The 19,415-nt window shown below is 45.9% G+C and overlaps 1 protein-coding gene across 1 annotated transcript in view; it reads right to left on the bottom strand.

Annotated features, from left to right (window-relative positions):
* The window catches only part of LOC137526005 (transmembrane protease serine 9-like), a 139,144-nt gene extending 125,584 nt beyond the window's left edge, over positions 1-13,560 (bottom strand). Inside the window, exons 1-4 of the mRNA XM_068247215.1 lie at positions 13,472-13,560; positions 4,977-5,172; positions 2,565-2,668; positions 1,706-1,966 (exon numbers count right to left, since the gene is read on the bottom strand). Coding sequence (XP_068103316.1) covers positions 1,706-1,966; positions 2,565-2,668; positions 4,977-5,172; positions 13,472-13,508 — 598 coding nt within the window. The 5' untranslated portion in view covers positions 13,509-13,560. The remainder of the gene's footprint in view (positions 1-1,705; positions 1,967-2,564; positions 2,669-4,976; positions 5,173-13,471) is intronic.
* Between the last annotated feature and the right edge of the window lie 5,855 nt (positions 13,561-19,415).

Genomic DNA, 19,415 nt, shown 5'->3' with positions numbered 1-19,415 from the left:
CAATCAGTGGTCGGCCACATGCACACAACAGCCAATCGCGCGCAGGCATTAATCAGCTGACAGTGAGATCAGCTGATAGGGATGACCACAACAGGTCAGCTTAGCCACCCAGTACTGACCAGCAAACCTTTTTGACAGTATCAGCCATAGCACGGTGGTCAAGCTCACCACCTCTGAAGGGGTAGACCATGGTTCAACACCAGGCAGGGTCAGCAACCGTTTCATATTTTATTTAAATAAAACCCCTGCCTAAGTGTCAGCTGACTATCCTGTCAGCTGACACTACCTCTGTTGCCGCTTCAGACCATACTGCGGCCGAGAGGAGCGGACCCTTACAAGATCTTCTGCATGAGGCAGAAGTTCAGTAATTTACCAAGCGAATATGCTTCAACTCACTAATCCCTGCTCCGTAAGTTTGCTTACTAGCTGTGGAGCAGGTCAGCGGTGAAGCAGGAAGCTGTGTGTATAAATTGGGGTTTTCTGTCCAGTGCATCCCCAACATCCCTTTAGATGTGTTGCTACCAGGGGCAAGCGCTTCTGCATACTAGAATTCAGATTTTCACATTTACATGGATGCAGAAAAGCCTTATAAAATGTCACTTTCCCCTGCTCTGCTACAGTGAAGATCCGCCTTCCACCATGTCAGATCAAATAACGATGAGAAGCAGAAGTGTGTGGATCTCCCTACTGGCTGCTTGGCTCTCCATATTGGCTGTCTGTCAACGTTACCACACAGAGAGAGCAGGGAGAGAGTAAGTTATTGGCTGGTAAGTGCTGGAGAAAAATATTGAACACTCAGGTCCGTTTCTATGGGCGTGCGAGCAGTCCGACCACCAGTGCCGGGAGGGAAAAGCGCAGTGGCGGGGCATAGCGGGCATAGCTTAATAACTCACCTTCCGCAATCCCCACATGCAGCCTCTATCTTCCTTCTGTCCCAGGCGTCCGTCGTGTTGGTAATAGTGCCCCCTGTGATGACATAACCGCATGTCATCACAACAGAGGGTCCTTACCAACATGATGGATGCCTGGGACAGGAAGAAGATAGAAGCTGCATGCGGGGATTGGGGAAGGTGAGTTATTAAGCTATGCCTGACTGCTCTCCCCACCACTGTATACTGGAGGCACCTACCTATTTAATCTATACTGGGGGCACCTACCTATCTACCTATCTAACCTATATTGGAGGCAGGCACTTACCTATCTATCTAACCTATAGGTGGTGCACCTACCTATCTAACCTATACTGGAGAGCACCTACCTAACTTATACTGGAGGCACTTATATTGAGGCTTCCTTCGGCTGTCGGAAACCCACCGTTGCTGAGCACGGCCCCCCCTCCACATTGTGGCCATGCGACTCCTTTTCCACATTCATGGCCGTGCATTAGAAGCTCGAGCCCGCCCATGCATGCACAGTAGCACAGAGCCCGAGGACTGCATATGCACGGGTGGGCTCGAGCGTCTACTGTGCGGCCTTGAATGCAAAAGAGGATCCACGTGGCCCTGATAGGATTAGCGACAATGCCTTGTCGCTAATCTTTGGGGGGCCATGCTTAGCGATAAGGGACAGCAGATCACCAAGGGAAGCCTCAATAGAATCCTGAGGCTTCCCTCTCTTTAGGTAAGTATCTGGATTTGTGTACCTGAACTGCAGCTCGGGTACACTTTAAGCATTTGGACTTTGAATTATAATCAGATCTACTTACCGTCAAAGCAAGTTCTACCCCAGCCAGTTACCCAGCAATCCATTCCACAGGGGAAGGTGACAGAGGAAGATGGCAGACAGATTGGCATGATGTAGGGGGTAAAAGAGACAGGGCTGACCAACTTCAGCAGGGCAATGTCTCCAATTGTTTCAGTCTTGGTGTAATTGCTGTTCAGAATGACTGCAGCTACATCAGATATGACGGTATGCGAGGTGCTCACATCCACCTGGTGAAGGCCCAGATACACTTTGCAGTGATGAACTGTGGTATATGAACAATACAGGCTTATTAGTGAACATTACTGTGGTGCCATCTACTGGTGGTAACTAGTAATAACCAAATAATTATCTTAAACTTATTAGATTCATCAGAAAGATTAGGCTAAAGCTTCATACACATGTACAAGGCAAGTTACCCCAAAGGGATGGGGTGTAACAAGAGCAACCCCGCCTTCCATAAGGGGGCCCAGTCATGGGTTGCTGAGCAGCCACAGCAGAGATTCACACTGTACTGTCTCTATCACCTAGCAGCTCCTAATGTCTGTCACAAGACATATTGGGCCATATCCTATCCCAGGTGATAAGCAGCACTATTGCTGGTTTCCTTCGAACCATGGCCGATTGTTAGAGAACATTACTCATGCGAAAGCCTGAGTCTAAGCATTAGGATATGGCTCATAGTATTGATTGTCTGCACGTTGGCTACACTGAAGAGAAAGTGAAGAGGACCTGTCTAATTCTTATCAACCTGGTTTCTATGATATAGAGGAAAAGGTTAATATTTAATTTGAAATGGGCCAAATGCCCTCAGGCTTAAAGAGAACCTGAGCCGAAGCTCGGGTTCAGAAAAACATACTTACCTAAGATCCTCCAGAGACTTCCCACACTCTTCTGTGGACCTTTTCCCCTGCGCGAGATCCTCCAGCTGATCGAGCCACGCTGCTCGTCTGGCATGAAGCCGTGCCTGTGCAGTAGCATGGAGCCACTCGTAGCTTACTAGCTTACTCATAGCCCCAACCAGATTACCAACAATACCGTGTCTGTAAACTCTGGTGTGTCCACGAGCGGGAATCGGAGGACAGCATGAGAAGCCTCATCAGGATCTAGAGGTGTCCCTCTTCTAAGGTAACTATGGGATTATATGGGATTTTGTACCCGAGCTTAGGTACACTATAATTCTGTATCCTAACTGAGAAATGAGGTTAAAACTCTGGCACCATAATTTCCTAATGTATGCGCAATTCCATCATCTCTTGAACTTGTGGTTGTAAAGTACAGGTTGCAGGCAAAGCATTTGTGGATAAGTAAGGGTGCATTCACACTATGCACGTTCCCTTGTCCCTTACGATGACGCTGTACGCAGTACACTCGTCGGCTCTGGGCTGGCGCTCCCCTCTTGTCGTAATCAATGTGCGCCCGGCTGATGCGTCACAGGCACACATTGATTATGACAAGAGGGGAGCTCCAGCGCAGAGTCGACCAGTGTACTGCGTACAGCGTCAGCATGAGGATCAAAGGGCGCCCTTCCAGCTTCAATACTGTACTATGCCGCCACATACAACTGAGAAGTTACAAGGAATGGAGGGGGATGCAGCCACAAGGGAGGTGCAGTAAGAGACCACGCACCTCCCCATAGTGCCCATTTAAACTAGTTCTTATTTTTGGGGCATGGCTTATATTTTGAACATGCTCGAAATATAAGCTAAGTCTTATTTTCGGGGATGACTTATATTTGGGGAAACATGGTAGTACTATTGTGGATAAACGATCCCTTTCATCTGCACCAAAAAGTTTGTGAAAATATGTTTTACCCCAAATCTGTACTATTATGAGATATGTTGAAGTTAAAAAAAAAAAAAGATTTCCAAACTGTAAAATTAATGTGAAATTTCAGGTGCTTCGTTGCCACTAATGATAATGCGGGTGTACAGTAACGGATCAGTGAATAATGGCGCACAGCGCCTATGCATAAAAGTGGCGCCGCATTAAAAAGATATGCTTATCGCTATTTATCGTTAGTACTGCATAATAATGGTGCACAGGGAAAAAAAGAAGAAAAACGGCACACACTAACGTTATTTATCAATAGTGCCGTTCATTTGCCAAACAGCAGACGTTATTGCGCACAGTAACGATATTTATCAATAGCGCCCTACATAAGCCAAACTGCAGATGTTATTTAACTGCAAAACGGTGAATGGATTTAATGTAACACTGTCAAGGTTAGGGTTAGGCACCACCGGGGGGGGGTGGTTAGGGTTAGGCACCACCAGGGGGTGGTTAGGGTTAGGCACCACCAGGGGGGTGGTTAGGGTTAGGCACCACCAGGGGGGGTGGTTAGGGTAAGGCACCACCAGGGGGTGGTTAAGGTTAGGCACCACCAGGGGGTGGTTAAGGTTAGGCACCACCAGGGGGGTCTTAGGGTTAGGCACGACCAGGGGGGGTCTTAGGGTTAGGCACCACCATGGAGTTCTTAGGGTTAGGCACCACCAGGGGGGGTGGTTAGGGTTAGGCATCACCAGGGGGGTGGTTTGGGTTAGGCACCACCAGGGGGTGGTTAGGGTTAGGCACCACCAGGGGAGTTTAGGGGTTAGGGATAGGTACAGAGAGGGTTCTGTGTGTTAATGCTAAATAACGATAAGGCTTTAACGTAAAATAACAATAAGGCTTTAACGTTAAATAGCGATAAGCGGCAAACGGATTAGCGGCAACACAGTGCGCCATTATTCACAGGCGCCATTTTCCGATGGATCCGTACAGTAATGTGTACAATGGACAATGCCAGATTAATACTTTTACTGCCCCTAGGTCAACTTTTTAGCCACACCCCTTCCATGTGCAGCAGGTCCTCTCCTATTCCATGTGCAGCCCTCTTGCAAGTGTAACATTCATCTATAGCAGCCTCCTTCGGTTACATGCAGATCCTTTGGGCACCAACTTCCTATTTCTATGTGTTATTTCTTATTTGCAACCTCTCTATTCCATTTTCAGCCTCCTCTAACAACTACAGCAGCAATCTTGCAGCGGGCCCTCTTCAGCGTCCAGCCGCTTGGCTAGCTACCAAGGCCTGGGCCTTTGAGCCCTTTCCAGAAATCCATGCCCCGACTATGGATGGAACCCTGGGTTGGTGTGAATGGGTCCATTGTGTGACTATTGGAGCAAGTTGCTTTGTGATTATAACTTACGTTACAATGTTCCTCAACGTGCAGAGTGTGAATGCCCCAATACAAAAAAGGCATTTTTGTAGGCAATGAAATATGAGGTGTACTCACTCATTGAAGCAATGTGTTGCAGTCAGCACCCACTGTGAGGAGATGAGGGATCCACCACAGATATGGTCACCCCTAAAGTAGAGACTGACTTGCCAAGGCCATTCCCCATCCACAACATCAGTGCCCCCCACAATCCTGCTGGAGAAGACTGGGGAGCCACACACTGAATTACCTTCTGCAGAATGACCACACAGTGCTGTACAAAAAGGAGGAAAAACAACACACTGATTATTTCATTTTTTTCAATGCGAAATTAAAAAAAAATAAAAAAATCATATACAGCCAAGTCCCCAGTATCCAGCAGCAGCGGGGATCACCTAACGCCGGATACATGTACTTGCTGGTTGTTGAGCAACTGGATACAAAAGCGCACAAACCTCCCCCTCCAAATACTTACTGGGACTCCAGCGATGTCTGTCTACACCGTACCTCTTCCCGGGCTCCGAGTGGCTTTCTGGCTTCCTCCGTGCACAAGCCGGCTTTTGTCCACCGCGCTGGAAAGCCACTTCGAGCCCGCAGGGAGGTACAGGTAGACTGACAGACATCGCTGGAGTCCCGGTAAGTATTTAAAGGACACCCGAAGCAAAAATAAACTAATGAAATAAACCATTGTATCTATCTTCCTTCTCCAAAAAATGTTTTTTTAAAGATATTTCACAGTTTATTTTATGTTTAAATCTACGTTTTAACTGTTTTATTGTTTTTGCTCAATGACACATTCATTGAAGTATGCCAGAGCTAAAATCTATGAACTGTTGATCCTTTTTATCTCTTTCCTGCTCTCAGACGCCATTTTCTGTTAGGAAAGTGTTTTATAGTTGGAATTTCTTATCAGTGAGGGTCACACTGTAGTCACTTCCTGTCTGAGTCAGGACTGAGTCAGCCACTTACATACCTGATGTTTAACTCTTTCAGGCAGAGAAAGAAAAAAAGGAACACAGCATAGTTATTTGTGTGCTTGGCACTGTACACTCCTCATTTCTATCTCATCATGTCTCATGTCACTTCAGGTATCCTTTAAAAAGCCTCCAAAACCCCCCCGAAAATCCCCAAAAGTGCAGTCCTCGTTATCCATCAGGCAAGCCGGTTAGCTGAGGTTTCCAGTTGCCTGAGCTCCGGATAACAGGGACTTTGCTATATCATACATAAAAAAATATTTTTTTGAAAAGTCAGATACTTACCTATGTAGATGGAAGGCTCTGGGTCATAAAGAGCCCTCCTGTACCTGCCTCTGTTTCCTCCTGGTTCCAGCGTTGTCACCTCCAGGGCCGGAATTAGGCCAAGGCCACCTAGGCCATGGCCTAGGGCACCACAGATGCAAGGGCACCAAAGCAGCAGGCTAATCTGGTGCAGCATTTGCAAGCTTGCAAATGCTGCAATGCAGGGAGATCAGGCGAGCGTCTGACTGCGGTACCCTGCTGCTAGCCACCTGCGCAGCAGCCACCTTGCTCTCTCTGCATGATTGCATTGTGGCCGGTGGCTATGGACTTGGGCAGCATTGGAGACAGAAAGAAAGAGGAAGCTTCTGCACTGGAGACGAGTGGAGAAATGAGTGACACTGATGACTGCTGCGGTGTGAAGGTGAGCTGGCTACCTATACTGAAAGGGGGAGTGATAAAAGGAGGGCTTAAGGGAGTCATCTGGCTACTTTTACTGGGGGAGAGGGGTCATCTTGCTACCTATGCTGAAGGGAAGGGGGAAAGGGGTCATCTCGCTATACTGAAGGGAGGCGGCTGGTGACAGTGGCATTGGGCGGTAAAAAGTCCAAATCTGGCCCTGGTCACACCCCTTAGAGCTATTCAACCAAGTGGTCGAATAAACCTCCATGAGCCCTCAGAAGGCTTCCAGAGCACTCGTGTCCCTGAATGCTCCCAAAAAGAGGTAGCTCTGCACTGCACAAACGCGAGCACACTTGCGCATGCGCAGTATGGAGCCGCCCATATTTGGGAAGACTCGGGGACACAAGGGCTCCCTGAGGTGGAAAATTTGAACAGGGGTGACTGCGCTGGAACCAGAACACCAAGGAAGAGGCTTCCCTCTCCATAGTTAAGTATCTGACTTTTTTTTAACTAAAGATTTTCTTATAAGGAACTTGAGGTGTGAGAGCTATGGAAACTGCTATATTTATTTCCTTTTTAACAATGTGAGTTGCCTGGCCGTCCTGCTGATTTTTCTGGTCAGTAGGGTCTAAATCCCACACCTGAAACAAGCATGCAGCTAATCTTGACAAATTTGTCATAGACATCTGATCTGCATGCTTGTTCAGGGTCTATGGCTTAAAGTATTAAGGCTGCTTACACACTAAGACGTTACAGGCACACGTTAGTGCAGCCTGTAACGCTCCCCCAACGCACAGCAATGTAACACAAGTGGGCTGTTCACACTGCCCACGTTGCGTTACATGTAACGCTGCACGTTCTTCCGAAAGTGCAGCATGCTACGGCGTTACAGCGGCTAAGCCGCGTTAGACTGTTTGCACATGCTCAGTCATGTTGGGGAGGAGCGGAGAGCGGCCAGGCACATGGCTAATTAATATTCACTGCACGTTGTGACGTGCAGTGTTTACTTCCTGGTGCGGCCACTCTGTGCGGCGATTGGCCGGCGGGACCACGTGATGCCGCATGCGTCCAAGAGTACGCATTACGGCATCACGGACGCCAGAGTGAGCTGCACAACGCGGCTCACTCTGACGTCCACATCGAAGAGCACCAGGCCTTGCGTTAGGTGCACGTTATGCGACCTTAACGTAGCACCTAACGCAACGTCTTGGTGTGCAAGTAGCCTCAAGGCAGAGGATCAGCAGGACAGCCAGGCAATGTGCATTATTTAAAAGGAAATAAACATGTCAGCCTCCATATCCGTTTTACCTCGGGTTCCCTTTAAGCACCAGCTGTTGCTTTCACCAGCGAGTTTTCCAAAAAGAAAAAAAAAACAGATCTTTCTTTACATCTGTAAGAGAGAAAAATATTATTTTTATCATTATTAATTACATGCTGCTGACATCTCATTTGGTATTTTGCAAAGTACATAGTCATGTCACTGACAGTCCTCAGATGAGCTTGCAATCTAACACTACCATAGTCATAGGGCTTGATTCACAAAGCTGTGCTAACCTACTTAGCACGTCTAAAGTCTTTAGGTCTGCTAACCAGGGTGCTAAGTAGGTTAGCACCAGATTTCTCAATCAGATCGCGCGCAAAGTTTGTAAAATCCTATGCGCACGCTAAGTCCCATAGGCTTTAATGGGCACTTCGCGCGGAGCGCCCTGCGCTCTGTGAAGTACGCGCGTAAAGTTTTATGCGCATAAAGTTTTGCATGCATAAAGTTTTGCGCTCGAAAAGCTTGTTTGGACGTGCTAAGGGGGTTTTCACAGGCGTGCTAACAGTTAGCACCGCTTTGTGAATCGAGCCCATAGTGTAATGACCTACCATGTAATTATTGCAAAGGTGTTGCGTTGTGTGCCGGTAATAGAATCACGGTAAAATTAGCGATATTCTACTAGTAAATATCCATAATAGAATATTGGTATTATGTACTGATATTTTTCTATTGCTAAACCTAACCCTACTCTCACACAGAACCCTCCCCTAACCCTAATACCCCATCCCCTCCTTCCTTCCCTGGTGGTGCCTAACCCTAACATCCCCACTAACACTTGTGAATCAAGGCCATTGTCTCTTCTTGCAAACAGGTCTCTTTCCAAACAGCATAAAATGCACACATGGCAGTGAAGGCAAAGTAACACCCCAATTGGGGGAAACTCAGCAGATCCAAAGACTCAAAAGAGTTGCCATAAGTACGGCACTTATGGCAACCTCCAACCAGCCCTGGGCTGCCCATGAGGCGGGGTGAGGCAGATTCCTCAGGCAGTGGTGGGGGGGGGGGGGCAAGGGCCACCTGGCTGTGGGTGGGTGGGCCGCCAAGCTGGAGGGGGTAGCAGCCAGGAAGGGGGAACAGAGGGCACAGCGGTGGGGAGGGGGGTCAGACTCCCTCCCTCACCTGGGGCTCCCCTGTCCGTGCTCTCCCCCCTCCCCCCAGCTATGTTCTCCAATCGCTGCTGGCTGACTTTACTTTAGCGAAAATAGCTGGAGGGAAAGAGGGTGCGGACAGGGGAGACCCAGGTGAGGGAGGGGGGGTCTGACCCCCCTCCCCACCACTGTGCCCTCTGTTCCCCCTTCCTGACTGCTGTCCCCTCCAGCTCGGTGGGAGGGAGGGGGGCATCTTCCCTGATATAGACATAGGACTATGGTAGGGATTAGGTTGTGAGCTCCTCCAAGGAACAGTTAGGGACAAGACTATATATACTCTGTACAGCGCTTCGGAAGATGTCGGCGCTATATACATACTAAATAATAATAATAGTAAGTGGTTGCTATGCATTTTGTAATTTCCTGCAGAAATTCTACCTAATAATATCTAAGTGTCCCTGCAGGCAGCCCATGTCCCTGTGTCAGTGTTTTTGCGCTACTGCGCATGTCCTGGCTGCACTGACAGCCATTGGGACAGGAGGCAGGACGGGCCAGGAGGCGGGCTGGCTGGGAGTGTGTGCGCACGGGTGCGCTAGCGCGCTGCGGACGGGTGCGTGCTGTGGCAGCGGTGACAGACCTAGAGCCCATTTTTTAAATGATCTTAGGTCACTAGTCCTATATAATTAAACCTCGGTGTCCCTGTGTTCTCCTGTGTCCCTATGTCCCTGCTTCCAGACCTGACAGTTTGTTGTCAGTGAACCTCATTGTATTGTTGCAAATAACAGCTTTTTCCAACTGCCAAGCAAGCAACATCTCCCTGTGTGGATATACTTCGGGCAGCAGTAGGGGATGGACAAGCGAGACACATTTGTGCGTCCATTGAGGGGGGGGAGGCTTTAGCGGCTGTGGCCTAGGGCCTGTTTTTTAACAGGCAGGCCTTTTTCCTAGTATTCTATAAAACAACACAGCAATCATCTCATGCACTGCGGTTCAATGGAGAAATACTGTATCCTCTGTTCGGCAATGTTTTGCACTTGTTTCTAGGAAGTAGCTGTGCCTGAAAAGTTATCAGCTATGTCATACCACACCACAGATTGCTCACACACACCTTATTCTAATATACAAAGAAAGCAAACATTGCAACAATGGCTACTTTGAGAAGTGTGAGAATGCTAATATGAGTCACACTGTGTGAACCCACAACAAGGTTATCAGTGCAGAAATGTAGTCATGCAACAAATACTTCAACCGGAGTAACAGGCTTTTAAGAATTTATTCCCCAGAAAAAAATAAAAAAAAGAAGAATTTCCGTATTATTAATATTATTATATTTTGAGAGCTTTAAAGTGTACCCAAGGCGTGCATGAAATAGCAGCGCGAAGAAAAATGTGCGTGGGGTAAAGTCGATATGATGCTGGATCTTCTATCACCTTTAACTGCTCTGCGACTGCCTAATGCCAATGGGCGGTCGCAGAGTGGCTCCCACAGGACTGCCTAACGCTGTTTGAGGGCAGAGATTAACAGGGAACGCACTCGCGCATGCGTGATCGCTCCCTGCCGAGACACAAAGCTGAACTCTGTGATCAGCCTGCCAGCCCACGATCGGAGCTGATAGGCTGTTAAAAAATAGCTTTATTTATTAAAAATAAAAATAATAATAACAATAAAATCAATAATAATAAAAAAAAAATTGCAGCAGCAATCAGATACCACCAACAGAAAGCTCTGTTAGTGGTCAGAAAAGTAGGTAAGCTTGAACCCCCCGCCCACCCCGCACAGGTATCTGGGTGAAATCCGGATAGCAACTATCCGGGTTTCACCCAAATTCAGGTTTTAGCATCCCTGTTTCCAATAGCAAAGTGACAAACTGTCATCAACCTTGAGGACCACAGGCTTACACCCAGCCCCCCCCCCCCCCCCCCCTCACGATGTGCTACATCTGGCAGTACAACATTAGCAGTTATAGTGGTTTAATAAATCCATAATCAGATTCCTGCTGAATTCTAGATCAAGTGGTAAATTGAGTCAACCTCTAGTGATCAATCACTTTTGGGGCTACTATGAAGCTGTGTAAGGCTAATAACTATAGACTTCACTATTTACATGGGGTGGTGTTCCGATTAGCAGAAACACGGTACCTATCTGTGACGTCCCCTCTTAAAAGTACCTTTTTTCCCACCAATAGTACAAAAACACAAGTTTGAACTTTCAATTGGTGGGCTTATTACTGATTTAGAACATTTCAGGTGGTTGGAATCTGGTAGAACATTGAGCCCGTAAAAAATGCATATTTAATTCCTGTTAACCTAGTAATAGCTACTGCAGGTAATAACTTAAACCTGAGAAAAAAGTATACAGGGATAAAGCCCTTCTTATTTTCTTATGTGCATATCTTATTAAGTAGAATCATGCTCAATATAGCATAGCTGGCTACCTCTGATACACTCTGAGCTCACATAAAGTGTTTGACTTAAAAATCCCTAGATTAAGACCCAACTAAAGTATTGATCACATCACAATAATCACCCTAAGTTGAATTTTAGTATAACTGTCATAAGCTGCTACTTGCCAATTTATAACATTTTGTTATAAAAAAATGTATAGGCCTTCGAATGGAAAGCCGCAGATCTGGAGTTAACACTGGTTACTCAACGTCCAGACCTAATGATGATAATGGATCGGGTATATTTTTATAGTATTGAGAATATGACAAGATTTGATCTCATTTGGGAATCCTGGAAAACATATAGGAGTCTTTAATCTCCCCTGGATATTTGTGTTTATTAGTCATAGTATGATATATAAGATTTGAATTATCTAGGACTCTTGTAACCAGATGTTATATGCAGGATTTCATTTTAGTTTTTTTTTATTTTTATGTGTGTTTTTTTATGTTTATGTATATGTCAGAGAGAGCAATATAATCTCATATCAAGGACTTATAGGACGGACTGATTCCTGGGATCTCAGCTGGAGGTACCTGGTGCCCCCATTTCCCAGGCCGGGTGGTCCGACTATCTATACTACTCTCTTTGGAAGCTCTCTCTTTTTCTTTGCTGTTTAGTTGGAATGTTAATACCTAGTGTTTTATCTGTTCAGCTTTCAAAAGCTTTGTATATCTGCTGATCTGCTCAATAAAGCCTTTTAATACAAAAAAAAAAAAAATGTATAGGACCCAAAATCCACCAAGCCCTGAGTGGCCAATGAAAATTGTGGATAATGGGTCTTTCGGGTAACGACAATGGTTGACGTTTGTTTCTAAGGGCCCGTTTCCACTAGAGCGAATCCGCATGCGTTGTCTGCATGCGGATTCGCATAACCAATACAAGTGGATGAGACTGTTTCCACTTGTCAGTTTTTTGGTGCGTTTTTCTGTGCAGGATTTTTCTGCACGGTAGGGCCTGCAGAATTCGCCTGCGTGGGGAATGCAGGCGATTCGCAGGCTATGTATTTAATAGGGAAAACGCACATGCGTTTTTTGCCGCGATTTCGCGTGCGAATTCGCACGAAAACTAATGCAAATTGAACCAGGCAGTGACATGGTTAAATTCGCATATACCCTGCCTATGCGAAATCGCATGCGAAATCGCGGCAAAAAAAGGCACGCGGAATCGCATCCGCATGCGATTTCGTCAGCGGTGGAATCCCGGTGATTCGCACCGCACTAGTGGAAACGGGCCCTAAAAGTTCTAGTTTATATTGTTTAACCTATCTCTATGAAGACTTATACAACGTTAATAAATAGGTTCACAAAATAAGGACTCATATCAATTTATATAGCACTTGTGGAAACATCTTCAGTATATCAGTAACGACCATGTCATCTCACTATATTGCTTGTACACTGCATATTGTTACTGCAAACTTCTGTTAATTAAAACACTACGTCCTATTTATTGTACACTCTAGAACAACATATTTACTATTATTTGTGCTGATTCTTAAACTTCAATAAAAATATTGATGGGAAAAAAATGCATATTTAGGTTCAAAACAAATTCAAATATGTAACTAACAATTCAGAACAGTTAAAGCGGAATATAACCCTGCATTTCAACTTTGCTCTAAAACATTATTTACAGTATATTATATGCAACCAGCATTTTTTTTTTTTTACTAGACCAGCATTGGAAGGGTTACACAGAGCTTTCAAGTTCCTGGAGAGAACTGCAGACACATCGGAAGCTGACATAGATACATTTTGTTTACATAAATGTATCTAAGTGTGGCATGTGACTCACTCTTTCTGACTGAGAAGGAGCTGGAGGACAGCCAAAGAGTGTGTAACATTTATCACTTGTTACATTCCATTTAGTTAAATGTATCTAAATGAACTTCTGCATGTCTCTCCACGGAACTTTAAACCTCTGTGTTTAACCCTTCCAATGCTGGTCTAGTAAAAAAAAATGCTGGTTGCATATAATATGCTGTAAATAATGTTTTAGAGCAAAGTTGAAATGCAGGGTTCTATTCCGCTTTAAGTAATAATCCTTTACAGGTTTTATTTTAAAGAACCAAAGCGCTTACCTGTGGTCACTATGATCAGTACAGCCAGTACCCCCATGTTTATAGGGGATCTCTTTACCTTCTTGTTTTGCTGCTCTTTGCTGTTGAGTTTGATGGACTTATGTGACAAACCTCAGGTTTCTTCATATATATAGCACCCTAGTCCTTTAGGTTGTGACAGTACTTGACACTAATACTCTGCTCTGATATGGGATTAAAACACTCACTGGAAAACAATTTAACCATTTCCTTACACAGAACCTAGCCCACAGTCCTATTCATTCACCAATATGGAGTGTCTCTCCCTATCAAGCTATTCTGTCACTCACCTTCATAAACTTCTCAGCCCAGATACAGTCCAATCCATGTCCCTGTTAGCAATGATTGTAATTAGCTAATTATGAATGATTAAGTGAAATGTTGCTTACATTTCACAATTACGCTTATATGTAATTATGATTTGCAAATTCAATTGATTTATATAATCATTCTTAATTTCATGTACATTTTTCACATCATTTTTGCATAATTTTTTGCCGACTTTAGCGCTATTGTGACTAAAATTGATACATACTGTATGTACATGGTGGGTACGAGTTACATTTTTTTAAAAGACCTTGTAAAATCGATTTTAAAAATGCAAAGAAAATGGTTTTTAATTTTACAAATTACAAACTACAGTTTAAATATGCAAAGTTTTCTTTGCATATTTAAATCAATTTTCTCAAAAATGACAAGGTCTTTTTGACATATGCAGCCATTTTGGTGGCAATAGCATGTATGGGGGCTTTGCTATTCAACACTTCAAGTCGGCAAGAAATTACGTAAACATTACGTAGAAATTTACGCAAAGTTCCGAATGATTACAATTACTAACATAATTAAAAAATAATTATGATTTTTCCCAAAATTTTACAATACGATTTTGCATCATAATTGAGAATTTTGATACAAAATTACGTCTATGAAAAGTTTATGCTCATCACTAGTCCTTGTATTTTCACACAAGATTTGGCCTTTGTTTGAGATTCAGAAATGGGCAAAATTTGCAAAATCTGGTTTTGGATTCCATTCCAGATTTCCAGGCAAAATTGGGAGCTATGTTTGGCTTTTGTCTTCTCCCTTAAAAATTCATTGAGGTCTGTGGTCCTGTATATTCCATCCAAAAGTTCCTAGCGCTAAATACTCAATTAGTTTCAGCATCCAATCACCGCATAACTCTTTGATTACAATGCACCTTTAAAAAGATAAAAACAAAGGCTGAACACATAAACATTTCCACCTGTGCATATTCCTCACCACACCATTCATCTACAAAAACAAGTTCCAGGGTGTGAGAAAGACCATCATCAGGTAATAGCAGGGTTGCTTCCCCCCCTTCTACTCCTGCTCACCAAAAATCCTCTTGTAATTAGCCGTATCGCTTAGTAGCAGCTCCTCAACCTCGGCATCCAACCTCAATCAGTAACCCCAGAGAATCTCTGTTATATAGCAAAGACCATGGAAAGGATTTCCTCCTTATTAGATACAGGCTTCCAGGTAGACCTCAAAACAAAATTCTCTCCGTGCAGGGGAGTAACTAGAAGTCCCTGGGCCCCCCTGCAAGAATTTGAGCGGGCCCCCACCCCCACCCCACCCTGGGGCCCGCTCATGGCCGTTTTGGGGGGGCAGGAGGAGTCGCAGAATGAGGGGAGATTTTTGCACATCAGCGGGGGGGGGGGGGGGAGGACAGTCCCCCCCCCCCCTCACCTCGGGCTCTCCCCTCTGCGCTCCCCTCCTGCATCTATCTAAATGTCAGCAGCGGCGGTGGCAGCAGCATCTATAATTACCTCCATTCACCACTGAGGTTGCCGATTTGCAAGGGCTTCACATTACTTCCTGTTAAAAGAGGAAGTAATGTGAAGCCCTTGCAGATCGGAGACCTCCATGGCGAATGGAGGTAATTATAGCTGCCGCTGCTGCCCCTTAGATAGATGCAGGAGGGAGCATAGAGGGGAAAACCTGAGGTCCCCCCTCCCCGCTGATGTGCAAAGCTCTCCCCTCATGCTGCGACCCCTCCTGCCCCCCCCCCCCAAAACGGCCATGAGTGGGCTCCACAAATTTCGCATAAGCATAATTTCACATTGCAATCTGCAATTACGATGCAAAATATAAATGCTAAATTTTGTGTAAAATCGTAATTAAAGTGATCCTTAAGCCAACTGAAAAAAATGAGATTTACTCACCTGGGGCTTCCCTTAGCCCCCAGCAGCCGATCGGTGCCCTCGCAGCTCCGCTCTGATGTCCCAGGACCCGCCGGCGAGCACTTCCGGTTTGGCCGTCACCGGCCGACAGGCATGGGAACGCGAGTGATTGTTCGCGTTCCCAGCCTGTATATCGCCCCCTATGCTGCTATTGCGGCCAGGAGCTGCCGGCGGGTCCTGGGACATTGGAGCGGAGCTGCGAGGGCACCGATCGGCTGCTGGGGGCTGAGGGAAGCCCCAGGTGAGTAAATCTCATTTTTTTCAGTTGGCTTAAGGATCACTTTAATTTAGTTTGTAAACAAAATCAGGAATCATAATTTTGCTGTTTCAAGTAATTTTATGCTGACTTTAGCGGTTAATAGCAAAGTCCCCATATGTGCAATTACCCACCAAAATTGCAATATATGTTAACAGGGGCGCAACTAGACTTAATAGGGCCCCACTGCAAAAATGATAGCATGGGGCCCCCTTGGTCCTCAAAACCCATGCGGGTCACGTGATCGGGAGCCAGGGAATGGCTGGAGAGAGTGTTCTGCTGTGAAGCAGCATTTGGAAGCAGGAAATAAATACACACGCTCCTGCATACGGTTTTTGTGAGCAAACAGGGAGGTTTTTTTGCTAACTGGCTGCATTTGTGGTTGGGGAGAAGGAGGAGGAAGGGCCCCCAAAGCCTCTGGGCCCCCCTGCAATGTCAGGGGATGCAGGGGTGATTGTTACGCCCATGTAGGGGAATAGAGGGAACAAGAAAAAAAGACCTTGTAGTTTTTGAGAAAATCACATTTAAAATGCACAGGAAAAATATTTTTAAAACTGTCGATTTTCTCTAAAACTATGAGGTCTTTTTGAAAAATTATTTTTTGCCTTATTTTCAACTTTCTCCTTAAAATACGTTGCAATTTTTGTGACGATAACATACCGTATATACTCGCATACAAGCCGAATTTTTGACCCCAAAAAAGTGGCCTAAAAGTGGGGGTCTCGGCTTGTATGCGAGTCAGCTGGCTGTGCCCCCCGCTGTGTCTGCCCCCCTATGTCCCGCAGCAGAGTAAGTGCGGCTGTGAAAAGGCTGATGTGCCCCGGAGCGTGCAGCATTGTAGAGAGCAGGAATCCTTTACATGTATCTCCCGCTGTCTCTACTTCCCTCCCTCCCGACATGCTGCAGCCGGGAAATGTACTCTCACTTACTGTATTCTCAATGTTCCATCCTCCGTGGCAAAGCAGCGCTGGTATGTTTCGATACATCTGTTTATGTGACAGGCGGCTACTCACTGTGATTATGCTCAGAGATGTATGCGGACATGGCTGCAGTTCGCTATCATGAAGCTCTGATAGTGTGCTGCAGCCACGGCGGCAGTATACATCTCTGAGCATAATCACAGTGTGTGTTCGTCTGTCACATAAACACAAGTATCGGTACATAACAGCACAGCCTTGGCACGGAGGATGCAGCATTGAAAATACAAGAAGCTACATTTCAGCCTGCTTCAGTATGTCGGGAGGGAGAGAAGTAAATAGTGAAAGTTACAAGCAGATATACGGTAAGTCTTCAAGAGACTACATCTCCCTGCATGCTTTGCTGCCATCTACTGGGCATGTGCGGAAGACATGCAGTCAGGAAGCTCGTGTAGTGCACAACACAGAGATGACACTTGCAGAGGAGATGGAAGCAAATATTCATGCCACGTGTGGGCTGTGGGTCTCAAGGAGCAGTTGCTCTGCTTGCAGCTTTGCAGATCCTGTAGTTAGCACTTAGTGCCCCGGTGAGTCCAGCTTCACACTGATTTGCCCTTTGTCTGATGTGAATTATAATCTGCCATGGGGAATATCTCCTACTCCTGTTAGCAACATTTAAGACTCCAGGGTGTGGAAGATTTGTCTTGGGCAATGTCCCTGGTTGTCAGGAGGATTTGTGTCTAGAATAGGCTGGGCGCTAAGCAGATGTGAGGGGCAATCAGCAGAGACATGGATGCACATCTGGCTATGTGGAGGGGGGGAGGGGGCTGCATTGTAGTGGGGGTCTATTTGGCTATAGGGAGGGGGCTGTCTCATACAGGGAGCATATCTGACTTTTTTTTTTACTGGATATTGGGATGCCTCTTATTGGGGGACCATCTGGTTATTTATCCTGGGGGGGTCTATACTTGGGAGGGGGCTTATATGCGAGTCAATCACTTTTTCCTAGTTTATGGGGGGAAAGTGGGTACCTCGGCTTATATGCGAGTCGGCTTATATGCGAGTATATACGGTATACGGGACTTTGCTAAATTTGGCACTAAATTACACCAAAATCATGAATGGATTAAACAAAATTAGTTGAATGTTCAATTCATAATTACGTATGGCTGAAATTGCAAAAATGTACGCAAAATTGCCAGGCAGCCTATTGGGCCTATCAAGTGACGGGCAGCCTATTGGGCCAATCAAATGACGGGCAGCCTATTGGGCCAATCAAAGTGTGGGGATCATGTCCTATAAAGCCACTGGACCCGACGGGGCTCAGGGCATGATCAGTGGCCATCCTCGCTACAGTGACAGAGCTCTGCCATCAGTCTACCAGCAGAGATCACCCCTAGCAGACTGTTAGACGGCGAGAATGCCGTCTATTTCCATTGTACATTACTGCGACATAATGCAGCACTGTACTGGGGACAGCCGTGTCACTCGGCTGTCCCCTGGAGAGGCTCCGATCGCAATCCCCTCTCATAGGCTGATGCTTATGAGAGAGGATCGCCATGATTGGCTGATGGGGGGATGCAGGGAGGTGAGAATTAAAAATAAATACAAAATAGAGAATTTTATTTAAAAAAGAAAGAAAGAAAGAAAGAAAGAAATTAATAAAAAAACAAACATTGCAGCAGCGATCAGAGACCACCAACAGAAAGATCTTTTGGTGGGCAGAACAGGAGGTGGGGAGGGATTCACTTCCATGCTTAGTCGTATGGCTCTGCAGCGAGCAGTTAAAACTAAAGCTGCAAAGCACTAAATTGTAAAAAATAGCCTGGTCACTAGGGGGGTGTAAGCCTATGGTCCTGAACTGGTTAACAGGGACAGTGCTGGAACTACAGGATGGACCAAGGACTGGGAAGGCTCTATGGTATCCATAGCCTTTATTCTACATAGGTGGGGTGCCTGGACACACTGTAGGAAAAAAGACACAGAAACAACAGGAGCCTACATAGCGTAGTATGTATTCGTTGGAACAAAGAAATTGTAAATGGCACAGTGGCTACTCACAAGCTTACCTAAATGACGACAGTCTCATAAGACAGAAAAGTTTATTTAGCACAGGCAAAGTGTTTTGTGGGTCACAGCCCACTTCCTGAGGCCACTAAAAGTGCCAGGGACATAATCAGCCAACAGCATTGAAAGGTGTTCAATGCTATTGGATGATTAACCATTTCTGCCACCCGGACGTGAAGCTCATGTCCGAGTGGCTGCTCTGCTGCGGTGCCGCGCTTCGGCATGCTCCCGCGTGCGATCGCGGGCGCGCCCCCGTGCACCCGTGCTGTCCCCTGGTAGCCCTGGGATCAGTGAATGGGAACATGGTTCCCGATCACCGATCCGTGTCCCCAGCAGAAAAACTGAAGCGCCCTTACAAGAGGCTTCAGTCTTTCTGCACGTACAATTTTCCGTGTCCCCCTTGTGCTTCCGCTTAGCGAGAAGCACAAGGATAAAAAAAAACTGAAGGTGGCCATCTTGTGGCCAAATGGTAAAACTACATC

Source organism: Hyperolius riggenbachi, chromosome 7, assembly GCF_040937935.1.
Source record: "Hyperolius riggenbachi isolate aHypRig1 chromosome 7, aHypRig1.pri, whole genome shotgun sequence".
Lineage (NCBI taxonomy): Eukaryota > Metazoa > Chordata > Amphibia > Anura > Hyperoliidae > Hyperolius > Hyperolius riggenbachi.
The sequence above is the reverse complement of the archived record's forward strand: the minus strand, read 5'-3'. Positions and strand labels throughout refer to the sequence as shown.